The 26,901-nt window shown below is 39.7% G+C and overlaps 1 protein-coding gene across 1 annotated transcript in view; it reads right to left on the reverse strand.

Annotated features, from left to right (window-relative positions):
* Positions 1 to 5,834: 5,834 nt before the first annotated feature.
* LOC122228345 (thiamine transporter 2-like) overlaps positions 5,835 to 26,901 on the reverse strand; it is a 38,909-nt gene continuing 17,842 nt past the window's right edge. The window contains exons 4-6 of the mRNA XM_042953341.1: positions 23,488 to 23,680; positions 16,805 to 16,946; positions 5,835 to 6,422 (exon numbers count right to left, since the gene is read on the reverse strand). Of these exons, the coding sequence (XP_042809275.1) occupies positions 6,249 to 6,422; positions 16,805 to 16,946; positions 23,488 to 23,680 (509 nt within the window). The 3' untranslated portion in view covers positions 5,835 to 6,248. The remainder of the gene's footprint in view (positions 6,423 to 16,804; positions 16,947 to 23,487; positions 23,681 to 26,901) is intronic.

Genomic DNA, 26,901 nt, shown 5'->3' on the forward strand with positions numbered 1-26,901 from the left:
GGCTGCGGTGTGCAGAGCTGGTAAGACTTCCACTTCCCCCGCCTTGAAAATACTCCCTTCCTGTCTCTCTTCGGTGCCTTAAGTCCTTCGATCAGAAGTCCCCGAACCAAGAGAAATTACCTAATGGAAGAAATCCGTATGCAGCCCAGCACCAGAGCAATTGTGCAAATTACTAATGAAGTCATGATTCCGAATACCTGGTTGGCTGGGACTATCCACTGGCTTTCAGTTCTGTCTTTGCCCACTTTTTCTCGTCTTCTTGCATAGTTTTTTCCCCTTTTTTCTTCTGTGTTCTTAGTCACTGCATAATCCTGTCTAAATTTCCTAATAAAATAAAAACTAGAAGTCCATCAAAAGTGTTCTTTTTGCCTTTGTTGTGTTTGGGCGCGTGGAATCCTGGTTTGTGCTGAAGATTGCGAGAGAATTTATCTTTGCAGGAAGTCTTAAGAGCCCAACGGTGGCAGCACGTTCAAGGGTGGTCCTAGAAGCCCCTGCCAGGTCTCTGGGGACCAATATCTCCCCTCAGTGAAACTTCACCCTCCTCACAGACCCCTCACTCCCTTATAGCCCCGTGTGCCGTCTCCCCAGAGGTCCAGTTCCTTTGTGTCGATGTATGGACGGACATACCCCTTTAGTGGCCTATTGAACCCTCCGTGGGCATTCCCATCAGGACTCAAATACAGAATTTCATGGTGGGCCCGAGACCATCTGGGCTTTGCACGGGGTCTCTTTTGTTGACACATTCAATCTTTTTCTTCCCTTCTTTCTGCTGTTTTGTGCATACAGTTTTCTTCTTTCACCTTTTTCAGTACACCGCAACGTTCAATTACAGAAATCTGAAACATGCGTTCGAGCTGTAAATTCTCCTGGTGCCTCTGTCTTCTGAACTACCTCTAGCAAAAGTGATACATGAAAAGGAGATCTGATGAAAGGAAGCCCAGTGAAAAGGGGGTTTTCAGTGCTTCTTTGAGTGAGGAAGTCTTTTCTTCCACTGCTTCAATTTCATTTACAACAAGAGGGTAAACTGCTCTTTTCTTTTTTCTTCCCTTCTCCTGTTTTCCATTTTCTTTTCTTTTCTTTTCCTTTCTTTGCTTTTCCTTTCTTTTCTCTTCTCTTCTTTCTTTTCTTTTCTTTCTTCTCCTCTCTCCGCCTTGTCCTTTCCTTTCCTTTTTTCTTATTCTGATTATTTTCTACAGCTTTTTCCAGCTGTTATATTAGCAGTAGAGACCATAGGCTGATGAGAATTTGGATCACGGTGATCCAGTATTTTCACACATTGATGTATCTGTCCAGAAAGGGTAGGGAGGAAGCTATGGCAGATAACATGTTCTAATAAAATAAATGAACCACATAGCTAGGCTCAAAAACAAGCGAACTATTTCTGTGGACCAAACATAGAATGGAAGTGCTGACTGCAAGGCTGTATTCATGACCTTGCTGGGGTCAGGGTCTAGAAGTGCGCTGTAGGCATGAGGAGAGTGGGAATATGATCACAGAGATCAGATATTCGATGTAGAGAGGGGATGACAGCAAGGCAAACTTTTGGGATTTTGTGCCAGGGTGGGGCCCCTTTCGTCTTGAAAAAATTCTATGACTCTTTTCCACCTGGGGCTCTGGCCTGTGAACTGGTATCCATCAAAGACATATGGACCTCGTCCCAAGTTCACAAATTGTCTTAAATTATCTGCAGGCTTGAGAACAATCTATGATATCCCACTACACTATGGGATGGGGCTTGGAGGTGGGGCAGGAAAATATTCTAGGAAAACTTCGAGACAGGTAAAAGCCAAGTCAAGAGTTGGGGTAAGGAGAGAGAAAGCAAAAGAAATGAAAGGGGAAGCAAAACAGCTCTCACCTAGAGGAAGCTGGCAAAATTTCAAAACCTCCTTGTAGTAGGAAGTCTCAAACATGGTGCCCAACGATCCCTGCCTCCTGGTGTTCCCACTCTTGTGAAATCATCTGCTCTTCATTATGTGCTGGCTCTAGGTACAGGTGAAGAGAATGCCACAAAAGTGACAGGATATCACATCCTTGATTAGGTTACAACAGTCTGTGACTTCCACCTTCAAGCCAACTCTTGATTTGTTGGCTTGCACTCTCTGATGAAACAAGCTGACATCTTGGAAAGGCCCACATGGCCAGGAACTGAGGGCAGTCTCCAGTCAACAGCCAGCAAAGAGTTGAAGCTCTCAGCTCAGTAGCCACGAGGAGCTGAATCCTGCCAACAATTACATGAACTTGGAAATGCATTATGGCCCAGTCAGCATCCTGCCCCCTTGACATGACCACAGCCTGGTCAACACCTTGACTGGAGCCTATAAGAGACCCTAAAGTAGAGGACCCAGCTACGATGTGCCCAGATTCCTGGGACTCAGAAACTGTGAGATAATAAATGTGGAGTGTTTTAAGCCACAAGGGTTGGGTTAACTTGTTATATAATGCTGAATAACTAACACACATTTGAAAATATCTAATGTTAAGAACGGACAACAAAATAAGCTTGCAACATGAATTCATTTCAGATTAAATTGACTTTGTAGAACTAACAGTGTCTTTTAAATTATATATTTTTGGATCTTTAAGACAATAAGTAAGCGAATGACTTCTATTTAAAAAAAAAGAAGGATTTATAGTGAAAATACAGGTAAAAACAAGAATAGATTGATATCAAAATCTCAGGAATAAAAAGATACATGAGTTGAAATAAAAAATCAACAAAATAAGACACCCTCAAAGAGAGAATTTGTGAATTGTAAGATAGACATTGGCTGCTCACTAAGTATACAACAGAGAGAAACAGAGTCCCAGAGTAGAAACTGAAGTTGTTTGTCTCGACATGATAACTAATCCGAGAAAAGGGTTTTGAAGACTTTTCCAATGGGAAAAGTCCTGCCTCCTATGCCCAAGGATTTCTTTCTACTACCCTCAAGCTTATTCACCTTGGGCTTAAATTCCAGACACTCCTGGATGGATTAGATTTTAGGCAACTTTTTACTCTAAAAAACATCGGACTCCAAATTATCATGAAGCAATGGTAGCATTTTCCATATGACTCCTCTTGAATATTAAGTTGCTTAAAATTCATTAGAACCCTTTCGCTCATGCAGATCAAGTAAGAATTTGGTAAACTGCTCATCTACTTCTTTTCTAGGGATACCAACCAGCCAACACCACAAGTATCCATGAGGTAGACTATTCTGACCACTGCTTTGGCTCCATTGTCCATTATGGTAACCATACCCATCTTGTCTTTAGCAACTCAATGTCTCCATGTGGCTCCTGCCACCCTGGGATCCCATCATCTCCATTGTATTTGAATGTCCCCAGTTCATGGGTAGCAGCTCCCACTGGAATTTCTGACCCATAGAGCAAAGCAGCCACAGAGTTCTAGAACGCTGGGCTGCTCTCACAAATATATTCTCAAAGTTACGGTAAAAGATGTGTCTTCTGGACCTTCCCATGTTGGGTGAACAAATCCGCATGATAAATCCACTCTAATATCATACTTTGCCTAAGCTTTGGAATACCTTCCTCTATAGCACACCAAGGCACTTCTGGCATTTCAACTTCTTTAGGGTGGGCTTCATGTTTCAGCTAACCAACCAAACTGGCAACCCATATCAACAAATTCTGCTTGATCCAACTTTATGTTCCCTCTATCATGATCCTACATCCTTAAGGTCCATTTCCACACATATTATCTAGATTTCTAGGTTTCTATACAAGCTGGGGGAACCATGTGTCTCTTTTGGAGTGTAATGCCTCTCCATACATTTTGTATTTTACCTTTTGGGGCCTGCTGAAACAGCTGCCATTATAAGACCCCTCGTTAAGCAGGGGTGGAAGGGCAGCCTCTAAGGGCAAAGACTTGGCAGATCTAGGGGTCAGATGTCCCCAGCTTTATTGAGATCTGACCATATGTCTCCATTCCAGTTTTCAGGATTTCATTTATTCCCAACGAGTGTCCTCACTTTATCAGAAGACAGCCTGCAGGGTTAGGAATTCAATTTATGTTGTAAATCAGCCACTTGCAGAATGAGACTCTGGGTCTGGTTATCAGAAATCTCAGCTCTGTGGCTGCAGATTTGCGTTTATTTCAGGGATGATATTAGAGCTTTCAGGTCATTAATGCAGCACTTTGAGCTGGGAATTTGAAGCCCTGAGGTCATCCTTATTTCTCCCTTATTTTCTCCAGTGAGAATATATATAAATGTGTGTGTGTGTGTGTGTGTGTGTGTGTGTGTGTACTGCTCCAGGAGCAGCCTGCCAATTCCATTATTCTCTTCAGGTTAAGTAAAACATCCTGAACCGACAAATACACAGCAATCCAGAACCTCACCTCCTATAGGTATTTCAACTGGGCTGAATATTGTCCCGTCCAAAATTGATGCTCATCTGGAACCTATTAATGTGACTTTATTAGGGTCAACCCTAAATCCAACATGATTGGTCTCCTTATACTAAGAGGGGACTTTGGACATAGAGACACAGACACAAAGGGAGAACATCATGTGACACCAGAAGAACAGACTGGAGTGATGTGTCTACAAGTCAAGGGAGGCTAAGAATTGCCAGCAACTGCTAAAATCTAGGAAGAGGCAAGGAAGAACCCTCCCCAAGACCAAGTTTTCAGAGAGCAAGTAGGACCTCACCAACACCTTGATTTCAGACTTCTAGCCTTCATAACTTTGAGAAAATAAGTTCCTGTTGTTTAATGCCTCTCCATTTGTGGTAGTTTGTTATAAGATCATTAGGAAACTAATGTAGTATTTGATTAGGAGGGCCCAATGGTGACACTTGTATGTCTAAAACTACATCATGCCATGACTGTTAGTGGTCTCTTTATGACCGGAAACAGATTCATGGTGGCTTAAAACCTAACTAGATTAGATACCCAGTTCCAGGAAACCCAGAAACAGTTCAGAAAAGTTGGCCTTGTAGATGTGTCCTCTACAACCACTCCTGGTACCAAAATCTGTATCAATCAGGATTCAACCTGAGAAACAGAACCAGTGGAGACATATAGTAAAAAAATGTATTTCAAGGAGTTGGCTTACTTGATTGTCAGGGCTGATGAGGCTAAGTTCAAAACTCATAGGGCAGGCCATCAGGACGCGTGGGCTAGAACTCTCAGGCATGACCCGAAGCTCCTGTCCACAGATGGAACGTCTCCTTCTGGGAAGGCTCAGTTCTTCTCTTAAGGCCTTTCAACTGATTGGATTGGTCCCATCTAGATTATCTAGGATAATCTCCCTTACTGAAAGTCAACTAATTGGGAACTTTGATCACATCTGCAAAATACATCACAGCAATACCTCCTTTAGTGCTTATTAGAATCAATGAGAAACTTGGCCCAGTCAAGTGGACACATAAGACCGTCACAAATTGCAACAAACTCATAAATTAGTTTGAGAAGAACTGAAATCATTACAACATTCAGTCTTTTCATGCAGGGTCATGGTAAAGTTTAAGGAAAAATTTTCCCTTAATTTTTTGGCCTCATTTTGGGGGAATTAAATTATTTTCCCCATTCTAATGTTTTTGGTAGTATACAATATGAATACAATATGGTTATCGCATATTTTATTTTTTTTGAGAGAGAGAGCATGTGCTCCCAGGTGAGTGGGGGAGGGGCAGAGAGAGAGAGAGAGAGAGAGAGGGAGAGAGAGCATCCTAAGCAGACCTCGCGCCGTCAGTGGGGAGTCTGATGCGAGGCTCGATATCATGACCCTGAGATCATGACCTGAGCCGAAATCAAGAGTCTGATGCTTAACTGACCAAGTCACCCAGGAGTCCCGGTTATCACGTATTGATCATTTAATATGCATCAGACCTGTGCTAGAAACTTCTTTATTACCTAGATCAAAACAAATCACACTTTTATGAGGTTGGGCACAGAATGCTAATATATATCATTAACTCTGGGATATTTCATGTTTCTGTTTTTGGATGGTCCCACTTGTCTGATTTCCATGTTGTTTTGGGATGGACTTCAAAGTATTCAAATAGTATTTAGGGTCCCAGTTGCTCACCGAGGCCATAAAGATGGCTGGTTTCAACTTGGTCAACTCCAGTTTTTGGTTGTACCCTGCTCATCAGCCCGTAGCTGAGGTTTTGATGTAGTGTTGATGATAATTCTGTCTTTTATGGTGTCTTAATCTAGGACAAAAAATTAAAATGCCATGTAGTTTAGCACCATATATTTTCCGAACAGTCCGTCTTCTGAGTCCATGATAGGAGAGACCAGGCTAAAACTGCGTCACTGTGTTCATATCAGAAATGGAGTCCTCTGGATCATGTGGTTTCTGGTCAGTAGTAGAATTACATCTTCCCTGTCTGCATTTGGCTGAATAGATTATGTAAATGCTTCTCATGAGGAAAATTCCAGCAATAACAGAGAAATAACTCCCATAGATTAAAAACTAAAAGAAGACAAAAAAAAAAAAGAGAGAAATCATGAATGATATAAAAATGGGTGTTCAACACTACAGGTAGGTAATGATGCTTTACTACTAGCTGTGAGATTTTAAACAGATCATGGATCTTCTCTCTGCCTCAGTTTTCCAAGTTGTAAAATTACAATAATACCCATATTTACACATTTGTCGCGAGGATTAGATGAGTTATTACATGTAGGGTGCACAGAAAAGTACCCACATAGTAGAATTCAATGTCAACTGTTTCCGTAGTTCTGAAGTTCTCCATCTATATAGACTCTATATAGACTTCCTTCTCGTTTTTCTTCCTTTTTTTCTATTCACATTTAGTATATGAAATTGGGAGTTCATTTTTTTCTTAGACCGTAACATGCTTGACAGTGTTCCTATCCAAAATATTGAAATGATATTAATAGATATGTAGAATTTTAGAACCCAGATATATTACTAATGAATAATACATTAACCTTGAATCATTTTTTAAAAAATTATTTATTTATTTATTTAGAGAACCAGCAAGAAAGGGGCAGAGAGAGAGGCGGGGGACAGAGGATCCCAAGTGGGCTCTGTGCTGACAGCAGAGAGCCTGATGACGGGCTTAAACTCACAAACCGTGGGATCATAAACTGAGCTGAAGTCGGATGCTCAACCGACTGAGTCACCCAGGTGCCCCGACTTTTGGTCATTTTTAACGACTCTCCTTAGATATATAGATCAAGACGACTTAATTATGCTTTGTCTTTTAAAAAATTTAACTATATTAACTCTTAAAATTTTTGTTTGCATCATATGAATTTTCCCTCCCCACTCCAAACTTTAGATGTCTTTCCATTTTAGATGTGTTTTCTGTAAATAGACCATAGTTGTAAGAATCTAACCTGAAAATATTTTTATTGTCTTTATTTATTCGTTTTTGTTTTTGTTTTTTTTTTTTTCTGGTCTGTCTAGCTTGGAATCACTTAATTTTTATTTTTGGAAAATTATAAACATTCACAAAAGTGGACAGAATAGTATACAAATGCCCATAAATCCGTGATCTGGTTTCATCAATTATCAGCTCATAGCCAGTCTTGCTTCCATAGTGCCCCAACCACTTACCTTTTCGTCTCACAGATTAATTTGAATCTAGTATCATATCATGTAATGAATATTTCAGTTTATATCTTTTTAAAAAATGTTTATTTATTTTGAGAGAGAGCAAGAGAGGGCACGCTTGCAAGCTGGGGAAGGACAGAGAGAGAGGATCCCAAGCAGGCTCAGCAATGTCAGAGCCGAGCCCCAGGGTTCCATCTCATGGGATGAGATGAGATCGTGATCTGAGCCAAAATCAAGACTCGGCCGCTTAACTGACTGAGTCACCCAGGGGCCCCTTAGTTTGTATCTTTAAAAATAGGGATGCACGGGGGCACCTTGGTGGCTTAGTCGGTTAAGCGTCTGACTTTGGCTCAGGTCATGATCTCACAGCTCGGGAGTTGGAGCCCCGCGTCGGGCTCTGTGCTGACAGCTCAGACCCTAGGGCCTGCTTCTCTGCCCCTCCCCCACTCACACTCCCGCGCTCTCTCTCTCTCTCAAAAATAAACATTAAAAAAATAAAAATAAAGATGCACAAAAGCATAACCACAAATCATTATCACACTTAAAAAATTAACAATGAAAAAAAATAATTGTTTTCTTTTTTTTTTTTTATTCTCATTTTCTTTTTTTCATTTAAAATTTTAAATTCAGGAATCATAACCTGAGCCGAAATCAAGGGTCGAACACTCAACGGCGGACCCTAACAATTCTTTAGTATTGTCTAGTCAGGGCTCAAATTTCCCTGCTTGTCTCAGAATAGTTTTAGTTTCTGGGTATGAATCAGATTTCAAAGAAGATCCACACATCGTGATTGATTGCTGAATTTCTCAAGACATGATCAGTCTTCATTTTATTTGTTGGAAACCTGTCCTTTCCCAGACTCTGGTGTTTTATGGGTGACATCCCTGGACGTCACTTAATGAGTTCTTCTGCTTCTCCTGTTTCCTGTGTGTTGGCAGTTCAACCCATGAGTTAATTTATTATTTAGCGATAATTAACCTATTTGTATTTTTTACCGCCCTATTTTCCCTATTTCTCACGCTCTTCAATTTTCCCCTCCTTTCTCGAACTCTTTCGTGTGACCGTTTTTCCATGTGCTATGCTTTATTTCTCTCTGCTGTATAATAATTGCATAATCAACGTCTGATTCTTTCCTAGTTACACTTGAAATAGCAGCTCTTAAATAAACAAAGCAATGATGTGTTAAGCTGACGCTGGTGGCTGTTGTATGCTTTAGGTACAGGCAGTAAGGGGGAGAACTGTCTGCAGAGAACTTCAAAACTGTAGCAAAACTGATCAAAAGTCTGTTGCGTGTCGTTATCGTCACGCTGCGGCAATTTGAACAATGCAGGTGATGAAACCCACCTCCCCACCAGAGGGACTTACACCCTGCTCCCCGCTTGGTGTTGCCCCCAGCAGTGGCCCATCGGTAATTCCTGCCCTCCTCTGCAACAGTACAAAATCTTTCGTTCTGAACATCCTTCTGCTGACAGATATCACTGTTGTCGAGTACTTTGGACATCTTTTAAAGAAACTCCTCAAGATGTAAAATGTAACTTTTAAATGCTTCGTGTTTTGATTTACTCACACCTTTCTTTCTTTCTTTCTTTCTTTCTTTCTTTCTTTCTTTCTTTCTTTCTTCTTTCTTTTCTTTCTTTCTCTTTCTTTCTTTCTTTCTTTCTTCTTCTTTGCTTTTCTTTCTTTCTTTCTTTCTTCTTTTCTTTCTTTCTTTCTTTCTTCTTTCATTCTTCTTTCTTTGCTTCTTTCTTTCTTCTTTCTTTCTTCTCTTTCTTTCTTCTTTCTTTGCTTCTTTATTTCTTTCTTTGTTTCTTTGCTTCTTTCTTTCTTTCTTTCTTTCTTTCACATTCCTTCTTTTGGGAAATACCTTCCTCTTGGGATAATTTTCCTTCTTCCTCAGGTGCATCTTTGAGAAATTGCTTTTGTAAAGGTTTGTTGGTGATAACACACTCATCCCATTTCCGTTTGTTTGCAAATGTCTTCACTGTGCTCTCGTTTCTATTTATTTATTTATTATTTTTTAACATGCCCTCAGTTTTATTTATTTATCTTTTAATGTTTATTTAGTTTGAGGGAGAGACAGAAGGAGAGCTCAGTGAGTGGGGGAGGGTGAGAGAGAGAGACAGAGAGACAGAGAGACAGAGGGAGAGAATCCCAAGCAGGTTCTGTGCTGTCAGTACACAGCCTGACGTGGGGCTGGGTCTCATGAACCGTGAGATCACGACCTGAGCCAAAACCAAGAATCCAAACGCTTAACTGACTGAGCCACCCAGATGCTCCTTGCTCTCCTATTTATTTATTTATTTGTTTTTTCAATTTTTTTCTAATGTTTATTTATTTTTGAGACGGAGACAGAGAGCGAGTGGGGGAGGGGCAGAGATAGAGAGGGAGACACAGAATCCAAAGCAGGTTCCGGGCTCTGAGCTGTCCGCACAGAGCCCGTTGCGGGGCTCGAACCCACGAACCGTGAGATCATGACCTGAGCCAAAGTCAGACACTCAACCGACTGAGCCACCCAGGCGCCCTCCTTGCTCTCTTTTCTAAAATGTGGTTTCTCTTTGTCTATAATTCCAGGCTGGCAGTTTTTGTCTCCGACACTTGAAGTCATTGATTTTCTGACTTCCGCGTGAGCTACTGAAAAGTCCGTTGTCTATTATAATTTCTCTATAGCTGATGTTCTGTTTCTCTATTTTTAAGATTTCTTTTTCTTTGATTTTCTGCATTTAACCCAGTGTGTTTAGATATGAATTTTCTTTTACTTACTCTTTTTGAGATTTTTGGGGGCTTCTTAATTCTAAGAATACATGCTTTTGATTACTGGTGGAAAATTCTCAGTGTATATTTATCTGCCTCTCTGCTACCTTAGAATTTTTTTTAATGTTTATTTATTTTTGAGAGAGAGAGACAGAGAGTGAGAGAGAGAGACAGAGAGAGAGAGAGCATGAGCAGGGGGAGGGGCAGAGAGAGAGGGAGACACAGAATCTGAAGCAGGTTCCAGGCTCCAGGCTCTGAGCTGTCAGCACAGAGCCCACTTCGGGGCTTGAATCCACAAACCTTTTGAGATCAGGACCTGAGCCGAAGTCGGATGCTTAACCCACTGAGCCACCCATGTGCCCCTCTATTACCTCTATTATCTCATCAAAGAACTCGAAATAGGTATTTGTTGAACTTTCTCATTTTAATCCCCATGCGTATGAATAATTTTTCCACTTCTCTCACTCTCTGTGCTGCATTCTTGGTGATTTCTTCCCATTCAGTAATTTTTCCTATGTATGTGTCTACGTTGCCCTTAACATGTTTAAGTTCCTAATTCTGATTAGTTCTATTTTTCCCAGATATTCATGATGTATCTTGTTCCATTCTTATGTTATCATTTTCCTCTGTGTACCGACGTGTTAAACATCTTACTTTACATTCTGATGCTAATTCCTCTGTCTCAAATCTCTGTCGGTCTGATTCTTTATTACTTCAGTTGGCTTGCTCATGGTACTTTATATCTATGCATGATTTTGGACTTTTATATCTGCGGCAGGTTTTTTGATTTCTGCATGGAAGGATAGTCTTCCAGACAGCATTTATTTGGACACGTATAAGTGCCTGGGGCCATTACCAACCAGGGGCACTTTAAACTAAATACTCAGCTTGAAAAATAACGTTTAGCATGTAGAAATTGGGCCCTGGAATTATGTAAGTGCTGGCTTTTGAAGCAAATCTCTAAAATAAATTCCTCTGGCATCACCCCGGTTCATCTTCTTTGCTGGAGATCCCCCCACCCCCGCCATAATTTCATGTTCTATTTCATCACTCACTGACAGTGTAGATTTGGGGTCGCCACTAAAACCAACATTCCAGGTCACTGGGAGAATCAGTCCAGCATATGCTGGAGCACATGACAGACCCGGTGTGCCCTTATCTATCTGGTTTCCTGTTCCTGCTTTGACCTCCGGGGCGTTTTCTTATTTCTTACCAATTCAGCCATTTATTAAAAAATCTTCAATTTATATCCAGGAGTTTTAGGTGTTCTATGGCGTCATGTGTTTTTCCGATAACGAGTCGATGGCTTTAGTGGAACGAGGCCTTTCTTATTTTAATATCTTTAAAAGTACGTAGCTTTTAATGAAAGTCTTTCTTAATTTAATATTTTCACATTTGTTTAAACTTTAAACTTAAACAACCTGGACAGCCACCCTTCTTCTCCTTCTTCAAATGCAATCCCTTAACCCCAATTCCTCTAAGGTACCTGCATTCAGATCATTTCCACTAGAACAGAAGAGTAGGAAAGCAAGACAATGTCTGAAGGTCAGGACCCAAACTCATTGAAAATCCATGTATTTTGTTTGATAATGAAAATCTGGCTTCACCTTCAGCTATTCTTTGGGTTAAGATTCCAAAATAGTTTACAAAGTAGCGAAACCTAAGTCCGACGGAACACGTATCTCACATGTTTGAGGTAATGAGTCTGAACTGAACACGCTCATCTGAGCTATCGAGACCGGCAAATATTCCATGATTTCAACACATCTGAAAAATTTCAGGTTTGATGTATGGGAGGCTGCCCAATACCTGAACGAATCCCCATTTCATGCACTTAAAATAATAGCATCGCCGTTCTCCCTTTTGTGAGATAATCTTTCTGTTTAGAGTGCCCCTTCCCTTATTAAGCCCTTTGGGGTTAAAACTAAAAATCCATTTTCATGATTCTAATTTTTATTTAATTTAAGGCAGACGAAAGTACCAGTTATCCTAGCCAGATAATCTAATGGAGTGCGTAATCAGGGTCCATCTGGTCCCAGAGTGGCTGAGTGCAGTGGCTTCCTGCCAAGAGAGCTGGCGAGGATCATTTTGCATTTCTCAGTGAGGACAGGGGAGACAGAGCAGGGCGGCAGCTGTGGTTTTTATGACATTGAGGGATCACTTTACATCAATGCCCTTTCCCTTTTCTTTTTCATGTGTACTTCCCCCCCACTTGCTGGTGATAGGGTTCAGGACAATTTACCCCCAAATATGGCACTTTGGCATAGTGAATATTTTTTAACTGAAGGAATTTGAGATATAGCATGTGCAGGAAGGACTTTCTGACCGTCCCCTGGAGCAGGTCATAAGACCCTAGTGTCTATATTCGGAGGAAAGGAACATCCTTATCTCCGAAGATAAAAGGACACGGAAAGAAATCTGAATGAACAGGCTGTGTGAAGCTTCCCCAGCTTACTATTCTTAGCTCGTAACCTTCTTGTCCTATCGTATTTTTTTTCCCCAACTCTCTACTCTTTATCAAATCTAGCATAAAAACACTCCAGCTTAACTATTTCTTTGTGTCTTCACTTCCTCATGAAGGCTCCCGCGTTACATAAAACTTATAATCAAACACAGTTGCGTACTTTTGTTAATCTTTGTTACAGAGACCCAGCTGACAACCAAGTAGGGTAGGAAGGAACAATATTTTTCCTCCCTTACGACATCAAGTGTTGCTCTTCATAGCTTAAGCCTCAAGACTATCCAGGGAGAAGGAGGGTAATGAGATTCATGAATGGGAGTTGAATGAATGGCATCTCCCACAATCAACATGAAATTTCTGGTTACCAATGTGTTGCCCATTCCAAGGGGTATCTCTGCAACTTGGAGGGGGGGAGCGGGGTCTGGGGATGGGAGGGATGGAGGGCTATAGTAACGGGTAACCAACCTGGAAATGGGTGTCTTGGAGTGAAACTTGTGAGGTGTTATCACCACTTTCACCTGACAAAAAGAGTACTTTTTAAAAAATCAGCCTTTTTGGAGTTGTGTGTTACTCACCCATTCCCAGCAAAAGTCCCTCATAACTTTAGACTTAATGGATTTCACTTATTTTTTTTAAAAAACGAAACTTCCCCAGAAAATTATTTTATATCATCAGTATACCGCAGTATTATCTTAGGTCTTTAGTAAAGACACGCTTTAAAGTTACCACTTCTTACACAACTAGCTCAATTACTCCTTAGCTTTTTCTAGATGAGGTAAAAAGATGCTTTTAACTTTTCTCACGGGCCTTTTCCCCTTAGCCTTTTAGTAATATTCAAAGATGTGCGTGGAACCTCTTTTCAAGATCTCTATGGTCCTTTTAAATTGAGAAAGTTATAAAAAGCTTATTCTGTGATAACAGGTTGAGAAATAATGCGAAAATGGGGGACTTAGTTCAGGATGTCTCAACACAGACTTCTCTCTGCTGAATCTCTAAGTCATATGAAAATGCTGACTTAGGTTGTATTTTCTATTTTTTAGATTCCAATCTTTTAAAATGGCACTTGAAATTATAGTAGGAAGCTCATGGGCTATCATAAGTGCATAATCAATGACAAATAGGCATTTAGGATTGCGATTTGGGAGTTATTAATCAATATACCTGTATATTCTTGGCTCTCCAAAGTTTAATTCAAGCATATTCAATCAGATTCCTACCCAAAATCAATTTTTAAGAAGGTTGCTTTTCAAAACCAGGGATCTGCAATGAGACTTCTTTTGTCTGGGGAAAATTTTATAGAAATAGGATTTGTCTTCTGTTATGCCTTTGGACTAAATATTTTTTGCTTACCCGGCTCTGGCAATCCAGGTAAACTAGTCCTTTACTCAGGAGTTGAGTTTTACATTAAGTAACTTACATGAAAGAACCTCTATGAAAATTGTGCTAGCATTGAGGATATTGGCAGAGGCTACAAAAGAAGATAGATAGAAATATAATGAAAGATTTTATAGGAGTGCCCCGAATCCAGATTCCCCTTTGTTGCGAAGATAAAACCATTTGGACATCTTGAATTATCAGGGGAAACAAAGGTGGAGCTTGACTTTTACTGCCAAATTTAATTTTCACCCCCAGCTCTTGATGTTTGCGAGAACTCCTCAGAAAGGTCAAAATGTATTGATTTTCCCACAAAGCAGTCGTTTAAATCAGATTACACAAAATAGTGGCAGAGAGGAGGACAGGCAGATTGACGGGCAATTTTCTTCTCAAGTTCTGTTTTGCCTCCTTCTGTTCTAGGAATTCATTAATTTCAGATTAAGACACAATGGATTTGTAGAAAAATGAAGGAAATATCTGGAGGTGTGATGTATGAAGAAGGCCTTAGAAACAATAAGCGCATCCTAACAGTGTTGACTAAGGTGAATAATTATTCTTTTTTTCTATTAAGAAAAGAGAGGAACGCAACCATGTATTGAGTACCCTACCGGCCAGGAATGGTGTATTTTACAGGTGGGCATCTAAGCTAAGATCTCATAAAGTAGGTTTTATATTTTCCATGTTACTGAACAGAAACCTGAGACATTAAAACAAAACTACATCTCCAGGGTAAGGGTGGAGAACTGGGTGGCAGGTGCAGAGAAAACAAGATTGGCCATAAAACGATAATTGCTAAGTTTGGGTGACGGGTGCCTGAGACATCACGACGCTATTCTCTCCATTTTTAAAATGCATTTGAAATTTTCCCAAATAAAAAGTTCTTAAGAAATCACTAAGGAACATCAAGGTTCAAATCCACTCTTGGTTGTTTTCAAGCTTGCGCTCTCTCGATCACATCACGTACCCAGTAATTTCTAAAAAGCTGGACAGCAAATTTCAAGCTGGGTAATAAACCAGGAATTTAAATTTTATGTTAGAAACTAACAATTGCTTGTTTTATGTTCTCAAAAAGAATTGAGTCTGAATCAATCTTAGTGTTGTATTTATTCAATGAAGATGTCTTTCTTTCTATTGAACTAGTGTGAGATTAAAATAAACCTCTTTTTAAAAAAAATTTTTTTTAAGTTTATTTATTTTTGAGACAGAGAGAGAGACAGAGCATGAACGGGGGGAAGGTCAGAGAGAGAGAGGGCGACACAGAATCTGAAACAGGCTCCAGGCTCTGAGCTGTCAGCACAGAGCCCGACGTGGGGCTCGAACTCACGGACCGCGAGATCATGACCTGAGCTGAAGTCGGACGCTTAACCGACTGAGCCACCCAGGCTCCCCTAAAATAAACTTCTTAAATGTCCCGGTGTCAATTGTGTTTCTTGAAATGACTTCTTTTTCTCTTTTTCTTTTTAAAGAAGACATTTCAATATTCTAAACATTTGCATTGGATATGTAGAGACATGTAAGATCAACCATTTTGTCCGTAAGACTGAGTAGGCTTACAAAATTTGTGAACTAAGCTTTAATAAGATTGAACTTTAGCCAGAGCAAGAAAAACCTTTAGCTGTGGGTAATGAGAACCACTTAAAGTGGAATGACTTCATGGCTCTATTTTAGGTCATTCTTTCACTCTAGCACCTACTTAATGAAAAGGTCACCTGTTTAATAAAAAATTTTCTTAAGAAATAGAATGCATTGGGGTGCCTGGATGGCTCAAATGGTTGGGTGTCCGACTCTTGATTTTGGCTCAGATCATGATCCCAGGGTCGTGGGATTGAGTCGTATGTCGGGCTCTATGCTCAGTGTGAAGCCTGCTTGAGATTCTCTCTCTCTCTCTCTCTCTCTCTCTCTCTCTCTCTTTCTCTCTCTCTCTCCCCCCGTCTGCCCCTCTCCCCTGCTTGTGTGAGCACGTGCTCTATATCTCTACAATTAAAAAAAATAAAAAAGAACTAGAATATACCTTAACCTCATCATGTTTATATCTCTCAATACAAAATTATTCCATTGAAGACACTATGCTAAATGAAAAAAGCCAGAAACAAAAGGCTATAGACACTATGATTCCATTTATGACTTAAAAAAATATTTATTTTGAGAGAGAGAGAGAATGAGAGCAAGCGAGCAGGGGAAGGGCAGAGAGAGAGGGTGAGAGAGAATCCTAAGCAGGCTCCATGCTGTCAGCACAGAGCCCGAAGTGGGGCTCGATCTCACGAACCATGAGATCATGACCTGGGCTGAAATCGAGAGTCAGACACTCAACTGACTGAGCCACCCAGGTGCCCCATTTATATGACTTTCTGAAATGACAAACCTATAGGGATAGAAAAGTGATGAGTGGGTTTCTGGGGGTGCTGTGGAGAGAGGCGACTGACTGCAGAGGGACATGGGCATTTTCTCAGTGAAGGCACTCTTCTTTATTTCCATGTGGTGGTGGCTACACAGCTGTGTTTTTGCCTAAGTTAACAGAACTGTATATACATTTATTTATGTGTCAATTTATTGTATGAAAATTATATCTCAGAAAGTCTGATTACTATGTATATAATATAAATGTGTGTGTGTGTGTGTGTGTGTGTGTGTGTGTAGTTTCCAAATATGCCTCTGTGTCAGTGAGAGCACAGAAACATGCACTTACCTGTATGCTGACCGGAAGCCCCAGTCCCTGGTTGTCAACCACAGCTATAGTCATGACAGTCTGGATCACCAAGGCGACGAAGGTGTTGATTCCAAATACCAGGGCATAGCGTTCCACACTGAGGTTAACAGCAATCTGAAATCTAACATTGTACAAATGGAAAGAGCTTTGAAAGCATACATATGTGGGCTTTTAAATACAGAGCAAGGAATCGTGTTGTTCCTAAGACTTGGCTCCCCTCAGGAAGCCCAGGCTTCTGTTGACAGTTTCTTGCTAAAAGCTCTTCTAGCAGAGAAAAAGGAGTGAAGGGTAAATGAAATAGTGAAGTGTTGTATTTTCACATTCCATGCGATGTGATGTATTTTAAGAATTTAAAATGAATGAACCTTTTCTAAAATTGAACCAAATATTCCAAATGTTCTGCAACGAGGGAGCACTGAACATCACTGGATGTGGCTATGGTTTATCAGTCACTTTTTAACTTAGACGTATCAATGAGTAAATCACAAGCCCCTTTGATGAGTTTTTATTTATTTGGAGATTGTTCACTGGATCATTGACTGTCTACGTTAGCGGTTTCAGAGTCTAATAGGGGAATTTTTCTCTGGAAAACTCACAAATTCTTTTCTTTCACAGTTGATTCAATCTGGCATTAATTCATTTTAAATAATTTATTGGGTTTTTAATGTTAGCCAGGCAAGACTGACATGTATGCATTAGAATTGTTCCACCTAGGGGCGCCTGGGTGGCGCAGTCGGTTAAGCGTCCGACTTCAGCCAGGTCACGATCTCGCGGTCTGTGAGTTCGAGCCCCACGTCAGGCTCTGGGCTGACGGCTCGGAGCCTGGAGCCTGTTTCTGATTCTGTGTCTCCCTCTCTCTCTGCCCCTCCCCCGTTCATGCTCTGTCTCTCTCTGTCCCAAAAATAAATAAAAAACGTTGAAAAAAAAAAAAAAAAAAAAAAAAGAATTGTTCCACCTAATTTAGCTAAGACATTTATAACCTGAATCTATTTAAAAATATGAAAACAAAAAAAACGTTGAAAAAAAAAATTTAAAAAAAAAAAATATGAAAACAAATGGAAAGTTTTAACTATTTTCACATCCCCTCCCCAAATCCACACAGCAAAAAACAATCCAAGCATTTAAAAATTATGTGATTCAATGAAAATGTATTATTTCAGTGCAAAAACTTACCAATTAAGCATAGCAAAGCCCATAAATAATCCTAGATCCCACAAAGTGAATATAACGGGTGGTCCAAATAGGCTTTATGATTTCGGGATTTTCTTGCTCAGCTAACAATTGTTCCTTTGGAAAGAAATGTTACAGGAGACAGATGCTTTTGAAACCTAGATTAAGTCAAATGGCAGCTTCCCTTTTAGTATGCAAATTATTCCAGGTTGGAATCTTGATTTAATATTTACAGATGCTTCAACAGCTTATCAGTGATTACTTGGTTTGGGATAAGACCTTTACATGTGGTGGATTCAGATGGAGACGTAATACTGACATCAGACTGACTGTGGCATTGAATCCTAAGATTTTTTTCAGTCTAAACCTCTGAAATACTGACTAAAATCTTTTGTTTTTTAAATTTTTTAAACATTATTTATTTTTGAGAGACAGAGCATGAGCAGGAGAGGGGCAGAGAGAGAGGGAGACACAGAATCTGAAGCAGGCTCCAGGCTCTGAGCTGTCAGCACAGAGCCCAATAGGGGGCTCAAAACCACGAATGGTGAGATCATGACCTGAGCCAAAGTCAGACACTTGACCAACTGAGCCACCCAGGCACCCCCTGATTAAAATCTTATTTCAAAGCTCCTACTGGATTATTTCTATGTAGGCCTAAAGCAACCACTGGCCAGGGCTGGTAAGTTCTTGGAAAGAGAATTGTATCACGTTCATCCGTGAGGCATTTAGCACTAAATACAGATGAACCTCTGAGATAGTCTATAATTTTATAAGATAGGACCACTTTGAAATTTTATTTGATCATTTATGTTCCACATATTGTGAAAATACAGGATTGACACTTATCAATTTACCTTATAACTTAAAGGAAAGTAATAGCAACGTTTTCTAAAGCATTAAAAAAAAATACATTGGTGTGCTGGGATGGCTCAGTCGGTTAAGAATCTGACTCCTGATTTCGGCTCAGGTCCTGATCTCACATTTCATGAGATCAAGCCCCACATTGGGTTCTGTGCTGACAGCATGGAGCCTGCTTGGGATTCTCTCTCTCCCTCTTTTTGCCCCTCCCTCCCTCATGATCTTTCTCAAAAATAAATCGATGAACTTTAAAAGCACATTACTTTGTGCCTATAAAAAATAGAATGGTTTAATTAAAAAAAAATCAATAGCCAAAAGTTTTTTTTTTAATATTGCATTATTGTATTCACTTTTTTTTTTTCAAGAAGTGCTAACCAAATGCTTATTATGAAGCAAGAACTAGGGTCAAACACCAAGGTATACAATGAACTAACTTGATTCTATCCTCACAGAGCTTATACTCCAACAGGGAATATTTAACTGTTACCAGAGAACTGCTTTGACTAATATTTAATTAAATTTATCAGTTTTTATCATGAAAAAGATATAGGTAGTAAATATCTTTTTGTAGAAAAATCAAATTATTTTTTATGAACTTCTTGTATCACATGATGGTTGAAACCATGGCTGGTCAATTATCTTAGAATTCCTTCCAAATCTGAACACTAACCCTTTGTACTAGAGATTCATGTCTCCAACACTTGCCGAATTTATTTGGAAATTTTCTTAGAAGCTGGAGAAGTAATAAGATGTAAATGGAGTTAGAGTGATTGGATTCACCTACAGAGAAAATGATATTCAATCAGTATTCTGAAGGTGGACATGTGTGTGATAATTTCATTCAGCACCAAATTTGACAGATCTATGAAGTTAAGTTCTCTTCTTTTCCCCACGGTGAGTGTGTATCCTGACATTAAGATACTACCTGTTGAGCGCTGCTCAGTAATTAGATAATCTAAATAATGTAGCCAAAGTTAATTATGTCTAAAATAATTCTTCACTAAACTTAACAGTCACCTGACTGAATGGACAAATTAGATGATCAATGAGTTTTATGTAGAATGCTCTGAACATACCGTCTGGGAAAACCCTGATGGTCAGTGTATGAGTTCCATCGTCACGGGCTCCCAGAATCGCAGCATTTTACTATTCGTGTGACTTACCCCTCTACTTCTGTATGTCTATAATAAATCATTCTGAGAATTTATCAATACACCAAAACATTTGGGTTGTGTTTTTTTTCCGAAACCATCTCATATTCTGACAGTTAATCTAGCTTTTTTCTCCTTCAAATTTTCTTATTTGTTTCTTTAGTAGAACAATATTGACTTGCTTCATGGTATGCAGTAGAAATGCAGATGGCTGTGAACCAATCTGTTCTGAAACATTCAAGAATAATACTTTTATCTTTTCATTGTGTAGAAGCTGTGGCCGGGGACAGTACAAATAACTCTGAAAAAATATTGTTGCTAACTTTCAGGTTCTCCATTTTCCTACATATAGCCATTGAGCGTTAAACCAAACGGATTCAGGTTTGGCTTGAGTTCTTTTTCCTAATCAAGAGTTAGATTTCGAAGACAAAACAAACAAACAACAAAACAACACAAAACAATTCCAAATATTTTCTAGAACAAAAGTGGGGGAAGACAGAGATCTCGTTAGGATGTTGAAGGTCAGAAAAGACTGAAATAACAATAAGAAAGTAACAGGGTAAGCCAAAAATCATGCTATCCCAGTAAGAAAACAGAAGTATAGTCAAACTTCTGAAAACCAAATAAAAACAGAAAATCTTAGAAGCAGCCTAGAGCAAAATTACCATCACATTTAGGGGAACAGCAATGAGAATGACAACTAACTCTTTAATGCAAGCTGAAAGACAATGGAAGGATAAATCTTGAACATGCTGACCAGAAAAACAAAACAAAATATAACAAAACACTATCAACTAAGAATTCTGATCAGCAGAACTGTACTTAGAAATGACAGTAAACTTCATTTTTAAATGCATAAAATTTGAGAGAAATTGTCACCAGGAGGTTTGTACTACAAGAAATGTTAAAGGAAGTTTTCAGGCTGAAGGGAATCAAGAGCAGGTGGAAACTTGGATATAGAAAGAAATGAAAAGTATTGAGAAAGGTAAATCTATGAGCACACATAAGAGATTATTTTTTTCCTGTCTTCATTTTTAAAAGATAACTTTCAGTTTATAGCAAATGGAATAATAACGTATTGTAGGGTTTATAACAGTTACTGAAGTACAATCTGTGAAACAGTACAAGGGACAGGGAGTAAATGGAATTATGTTGCTCTAAAGTATTTAGACAAGAAGTGGTACAACATTAATTTAAGGAAAACTGATGAGTTAAGAACCCTAATCCCACTAAAGACATAAAGACTTAGCCAAGAAAAACCAATACAGGAAATAAAATGGAATTAATACGAAAGCTCAATTGACTTCAAAAAACGAATAAAGACAAATGAACAGGTGGGACAAATAGTAAACAATAACAAACTGGTAGGCTTAAACCTAAACACGTTACATGGAGTTCATGGGTGAGCTCCTTGAACGTGTAAATTAACATTTTAAATTAATATTTATGGTTTCTTGGATATGTAAAGTAATGTTTTTCATCAAATTTGGGAACTTTTTGGCCATTATGTCTTTACGTGTTTTTTTTCTCTCTCTTTGTGTTCTCTTCTTCTGGAACTACATAATGCATATATTGATTCACTTCATGATGTTCCACATGCCTCTAAAAAAGTCTAAGGCCAAAGAGCACATCCAAGATTACGCAGCTGATAATGTTAGGTCAAGGAAACTATTTCAGCTGCTTGCTTTATCACTGATCAACTTCCTAACTAAAATGAAACACATTGCCACATAGGAAAGGAGGAGCTATACCTACCTAATCCTTTAGGCAACACTCATCACCTCTTCAGCTCATTTTCTTTCTTTTTTCATTAATCTAGATAAAATATTTCCTATGTTTAAACCACTGTGTCATTTAACATTTATTATATTCATATGTGGTTTTATAGAACAGCTTCGCCTTTACAACTGCTCTGAGACTATTCGATGAGTTGTTTCAAAAAGAAATCGATGTGCCATGATTATTCAAGCGGGTAGGGGAAATGGGGAGTGCAAACTAACTTAGTCAAAATTAGATACAATCACGTATTATTAAATGATGCTGCTAAGAAACCAAAATCAAAGTGCAGAAACTGGAACACTGGTACACTGCTGGTGGGAATACAAAATAGTGCGGAGGTTCCTCAACAAGTTAAAAAGAGAACTACCCTACAATCCAGAAGCTCCCACTTGTGAGTATTTATCCAGAAGCATCGAAATCAGGGTCTAGAAGAGCTACGAGCACTCCCATGTTTGTTACAGTGCTATTCTCAATAGCCAAGACGTGAATAAAGACAATGTGGTATATACACACACATGACTACTATTTGCCCTTCGAAAGAAGGAAATTCTGCAATCTGGGACAACATGGATGAAACCTGGAAACATTCCGCTACATAAAATGTGTCGGTCATAGAAGGGCAAATGTTGCACGATTCCATTTATGTGAGGTGTCTAAAGTAATCAGATTCAAAGAAGCGAAGAATAGAAAGAATGGCGGTTTCCAGGGGCTGGGTGGAGGGGAAAATGAAGAGTTGCTACTTAATGTATAAATACCGATCTTTCAGTAATGCAACACAAAAAATTTCTAGCGGTCTGATGAACAACATTGTGCCTATAGACGGCAATACTGTAGAGTGCACTTAAAAGTCTGCTAACGGGGCGCCTGGGTGGCTCAGTCGGTTAAGCGGCCGACTTCAGCTCAGGTCACTATCTCACGGTCCGTGGGTTCGAGCCCCGCGTTGGGCTCTGGGCTGATGGCTCAGAGCCTGGAGCCTGCCTCCGATTCTGTGTCTCCCTCTCTCTCTGCTCCTCTCCTGTTCATGCTCTGTCTCTCTCTGTCTCAAAAATAAATAAAAAAACGTTAAAAAAAATTAAAAAAAAAGTCTGCTAAGAGGCGTAGATCTCATGCTGTGTTTTTACTAAAATAAATAAAAAAAGAGGACTACAAAATAAAAAAAATCAATAAAATTATTCCATTAAGTAAATAAAATATAAAAAAAGATAAAAAAATCAAAATGTAAGGGCAGATCACTGTTTATTACTTGTGAGAACTTTGAATTTTCTTTGCCTGATTAATAACTTTAACCAAGTCCCAAGAGAGAGCTGGTTAAAATAAGAATATAGTTGTATTGTCTCTTGTTTTTTTTAAAGTTTATGTATTTATTTTGAGAGAGAGAGACAGAGAAAGAGAGAGAGAAAAAGAGGAGCAGAGAAAGAGGGAGATAGAGAATCCCATGCAGGCCCCAGGCTATCAGCATGGAGCCCGACACAGGGCTCGAATTCAAAAACAGTGAGATCATGACCTGAGCTGAAACCAAGAGTCCAAAGCTTAACTGACTAAGCCACCCAGGTGCCTCCCCCCGTCCCCCCCCACCCCCCCCGTTGTCGCTTACATTTAGCATTAAATATAACATTGCAAATGCCATTCAGAAGAACTGGAAGAATAAATAAACATATTTTGTTGTTTCAGATTTAGATAAAGAAAGAAATGACAAATACTTACGCTGCTATCGTTATGAGAAGCATGTAACTTGACTTGAATATCAAAAAACCGGCATAGCACACCCAAATATTAGTTGTGTAATGCATGAGAAGTAGAGAGCCTGCATCTGCCGCTGAGAAGATCGCCAGAGCCAGCTCTCCCGCGAGGTTCCAATTGACTTTCACACAGCCCGCTGCGAAGGCTGCCAGAGCCCCTGGAAAGAAAGGAATCAACGTATATTACATCTTGTCATTCCGTGCATAACAAAGCAGCGTGCCGCTTTGTTAAAATTCACATTGGATAGAAATTGAAGCATTTCCAGGCTTTGGTAAAAAAAAAAAAAAAAAAAAAAAAAATAGACTTATCGTGAACATCGATTGAATGAAAATCACTTGATCTGGCTTTGTGAAGTGTACATAACTTTTCCTCTTCAAGTTTGAAATAGATCAACTGAATTTGGGTGTCCATAAATCACACACTGGAATGGACCCGTAGAGCCCATTTTTTCCTTTCTTCTTCCCTTTGCAGAGGATAAAACTCAGGTTCAGAAATCTGGTGTCAAACAAAAACAAATTCAGACTTTGATAGGGAGAGGCTCTATTTAGAAGAAAGGCTTGTAATAGAACACTCTGATTGCCAAAATCTGCAAGCATCTTGAAATCAAACAGAAAAAGAATTTTCTTTTATAGGGTAATCCTTTACTATAGGGCAAGCAGACATAAGCAGGATCTTTGAAGGGGAAGCTGGACAAGCAAGGGGAAATGATCAGGGGAGTCTGATAGGAAAGTGTCCTGCTGTGGTCAGCTAATTTTCAGGAGAAACTGTTGGGGGCTGGGGCACATTCCATATTGTGTCGTGTTTACTCAGAGTTGGAGAAGGCAGAATGTCCAGGGATCCGTAGTAAGGAGAGGAGTCTGACTAAAGTTCAGTCAAGACAAAGCAGACTGTATGGAATGGTAAATTGGGAATACTTGGTGACCTAGTGAGACGCCAAGCTTTTCAAGCTGAATGCCAGCTCTTGCTTCCATGTCTTTCTCTGTGCCACGTTACGGCTACTCTAGCAAGGAGAGACTCGCTCTCAGTGTCTCTGTCTCTGTTTTCTTTATCTTCTCTATAACGTTGATTTAAAAATTTCCTCAAATTCCTGACAGGTACCAAACTTCTTTTAAAGAATTCTCTCTATACACTTTCCCACCATTTGTTGGTTTGATCATTCCCCTTTATACTTGTTCACACACTCATTCACCTACTCACCCATCAAATGTTTTGGAGCTTCTCTGTGGAAAAATGTGGTAAATGTTGGATCCTTGCTCTTGAAAATAGTATAGCCTACTGGAGAAATTGGACCTATCAATTTATAGTGTTAATAAGAGTGCGATAAGGATTGCAAAAACACTGATTCTAACTCAAATTTAAACAAGCCATAACCCAGTGGTTCTCACATGGGTCTTTTGCCCTTCAGGGGACAGATGGCAATATTTGAAGTCAGTTTTGGTTTTCATGACTTGGCAGGGGTGGTGGTGGTGGTGGTGGTATGCTAACAGGATCTAGGGGGTTAAGACCAGTGATGCTGTGGAACATCTTACAATGCACAGGACGCCCCCCCCCCCCCCCCCCACGACAAAGAATTTCCCCAACCGAAATGTCAATGTTGTTGAGGATGAGAAACTTTGACCCAAGCCCAACATGTAGTCCCTAGACATATCCTTAGGACAGATCGATACAATGTGCATTATATACACGTTCTTATAATGTGTTCCTATAACGTGCTGTGAACAAAGTAACCATTTGTCAGGTTTCTTACTACCCTTAGCTTTCTTTCTTAAAGACATGGCTTAGTTTACATGAGGTCTTAAGTCAGCAAACCACTCCTTTTTCTCCTGGTTTTACCTAAAAATTTGACACTAATTAGGATCCTCGCTATCACAAAGAGACTAAAGAACAGCTGTGTTTAGGGGGCTTTTAAAGAATAAACTTTATGAACACTTGACCTTTTCTACACATTATGTGAAGAGAAGAAGATTTTTTTTTTCCTCCCTTTTCTCCAGGAGCAAGGCCTTAGAGAGGAAATGGGTTTAAGGTAAACAAATACAAGAACAGGTTTCTAGGAGCCAAAATGGAATTTTTAGAAAGGGAAATGAGAAGACTCTTACCTCAACAATGGACCCTGAAATGTTCAATAAATATGTGGGTGTGGAACACCCCAACTTCAAAAATAATATCTTCAAAGTCTTATTTGATGTGAAAGCTTTGTTATGTCAGGAAAATCCATGTGCGTTGTTGGGCTCACTTCAAAGACAGCTCTGACCTCTACCCTTCTGACTTTAGACCATTAACTCTTGTGTCAGCCCACCTTCCCTCACTCTTTTCACCTCACTCCCTTTGGAAAAGTATTTCAAACTGCACAAAATAGGTTCTGGGGAAAAGGAAGAGTCCGTGGACAAGAATCTAAAATTCCCCCAAAACTGCTGTAGCTTCTCAGCCAGGAGGGAAATTTTTCAAAAGAAGGAAGCCCAGGACAGGGTTGAAGGGTGAATCTAGTGGCACAAGTTGGAAACACTCCATCCCCCAGAGACCTTCTCAAGGTCATTCAGTCTTGCTGCCTCTTTTCTGGTGGACAAAATGCAGTATCAGAAATCCATCTATGGGTGAATAAGGTTGAAGCAGACACTTGTCAGTCAGCTCAAGGAGAAGCAATAAATACTCAGAAACACACATAGTCTCTTGGAGGACCCGCCTCTGCCACCTTGCCATTTTCTCCATAATCAAAGATTACTATTGGGGTGCCTGAGTGGCTCAGTCGGTTAAGCGTCCGACTTTGGCTCAGGTCATCTCACAGTTTGTGAGTTTGAGCCCCGCGTCGGGCTCTGTGCTGACAACTCAGAGCCTGGAGCCTGCTTTGGATTCTGTGTCCAGCTCTCTCTCTGCCCCTCCCTCGCTCATGCTCTAACTCTTTCTCTCTCTCAAGAATAAATAAAACATTAAAAAAAAAAAAGATCACTATTTGTTAGGGGCTATTGTGGAGGGACGCACTTCTTACTGGCTCTTACTAAACATTTGAATGAAAGTATAATACATATGAAGGGCCAGAGAGAAAATTATACAATACAATAACCTGGCTGCGGAGAAGAGGTAGGGTAGAAGATTGTAAGAATCCAGGCTGGATTCACTATTATTCTAGAAAATATTTGGATATGGTAGGTAATGGGGAAGCTGAGTATGGAAAATAATCTTAATCAGAAGACAACAAGCTTTGGCAAATTCCCGCATGTAGAATGAAGGAAAGATCTAAATATATTATTTAAGTTGTCTTGATGGGAACCTTTGAAATGGTAAAGTAGCTCTTAGTAGCTTTCATGGGGCACCTGGGTGGCTCAGTCGGTTAAGCATCTGACTTTGGCTCAGGTCATGATCTTGCGGTCCGTGAGTTCGAGC

This window comes from Panthera leo, chromosome C1 (assembly GCF_018350215.1).
Source record: "Panthera leo isolate Ple1 chromosome C1, P.leo_Ple1_pat1.1, whole genome shotgun sequence".
NCBI lineage: Eukaryota > Metazoa > Chordata > Mammalia > Carnivora > Felidae > Panthera > Panthera leo.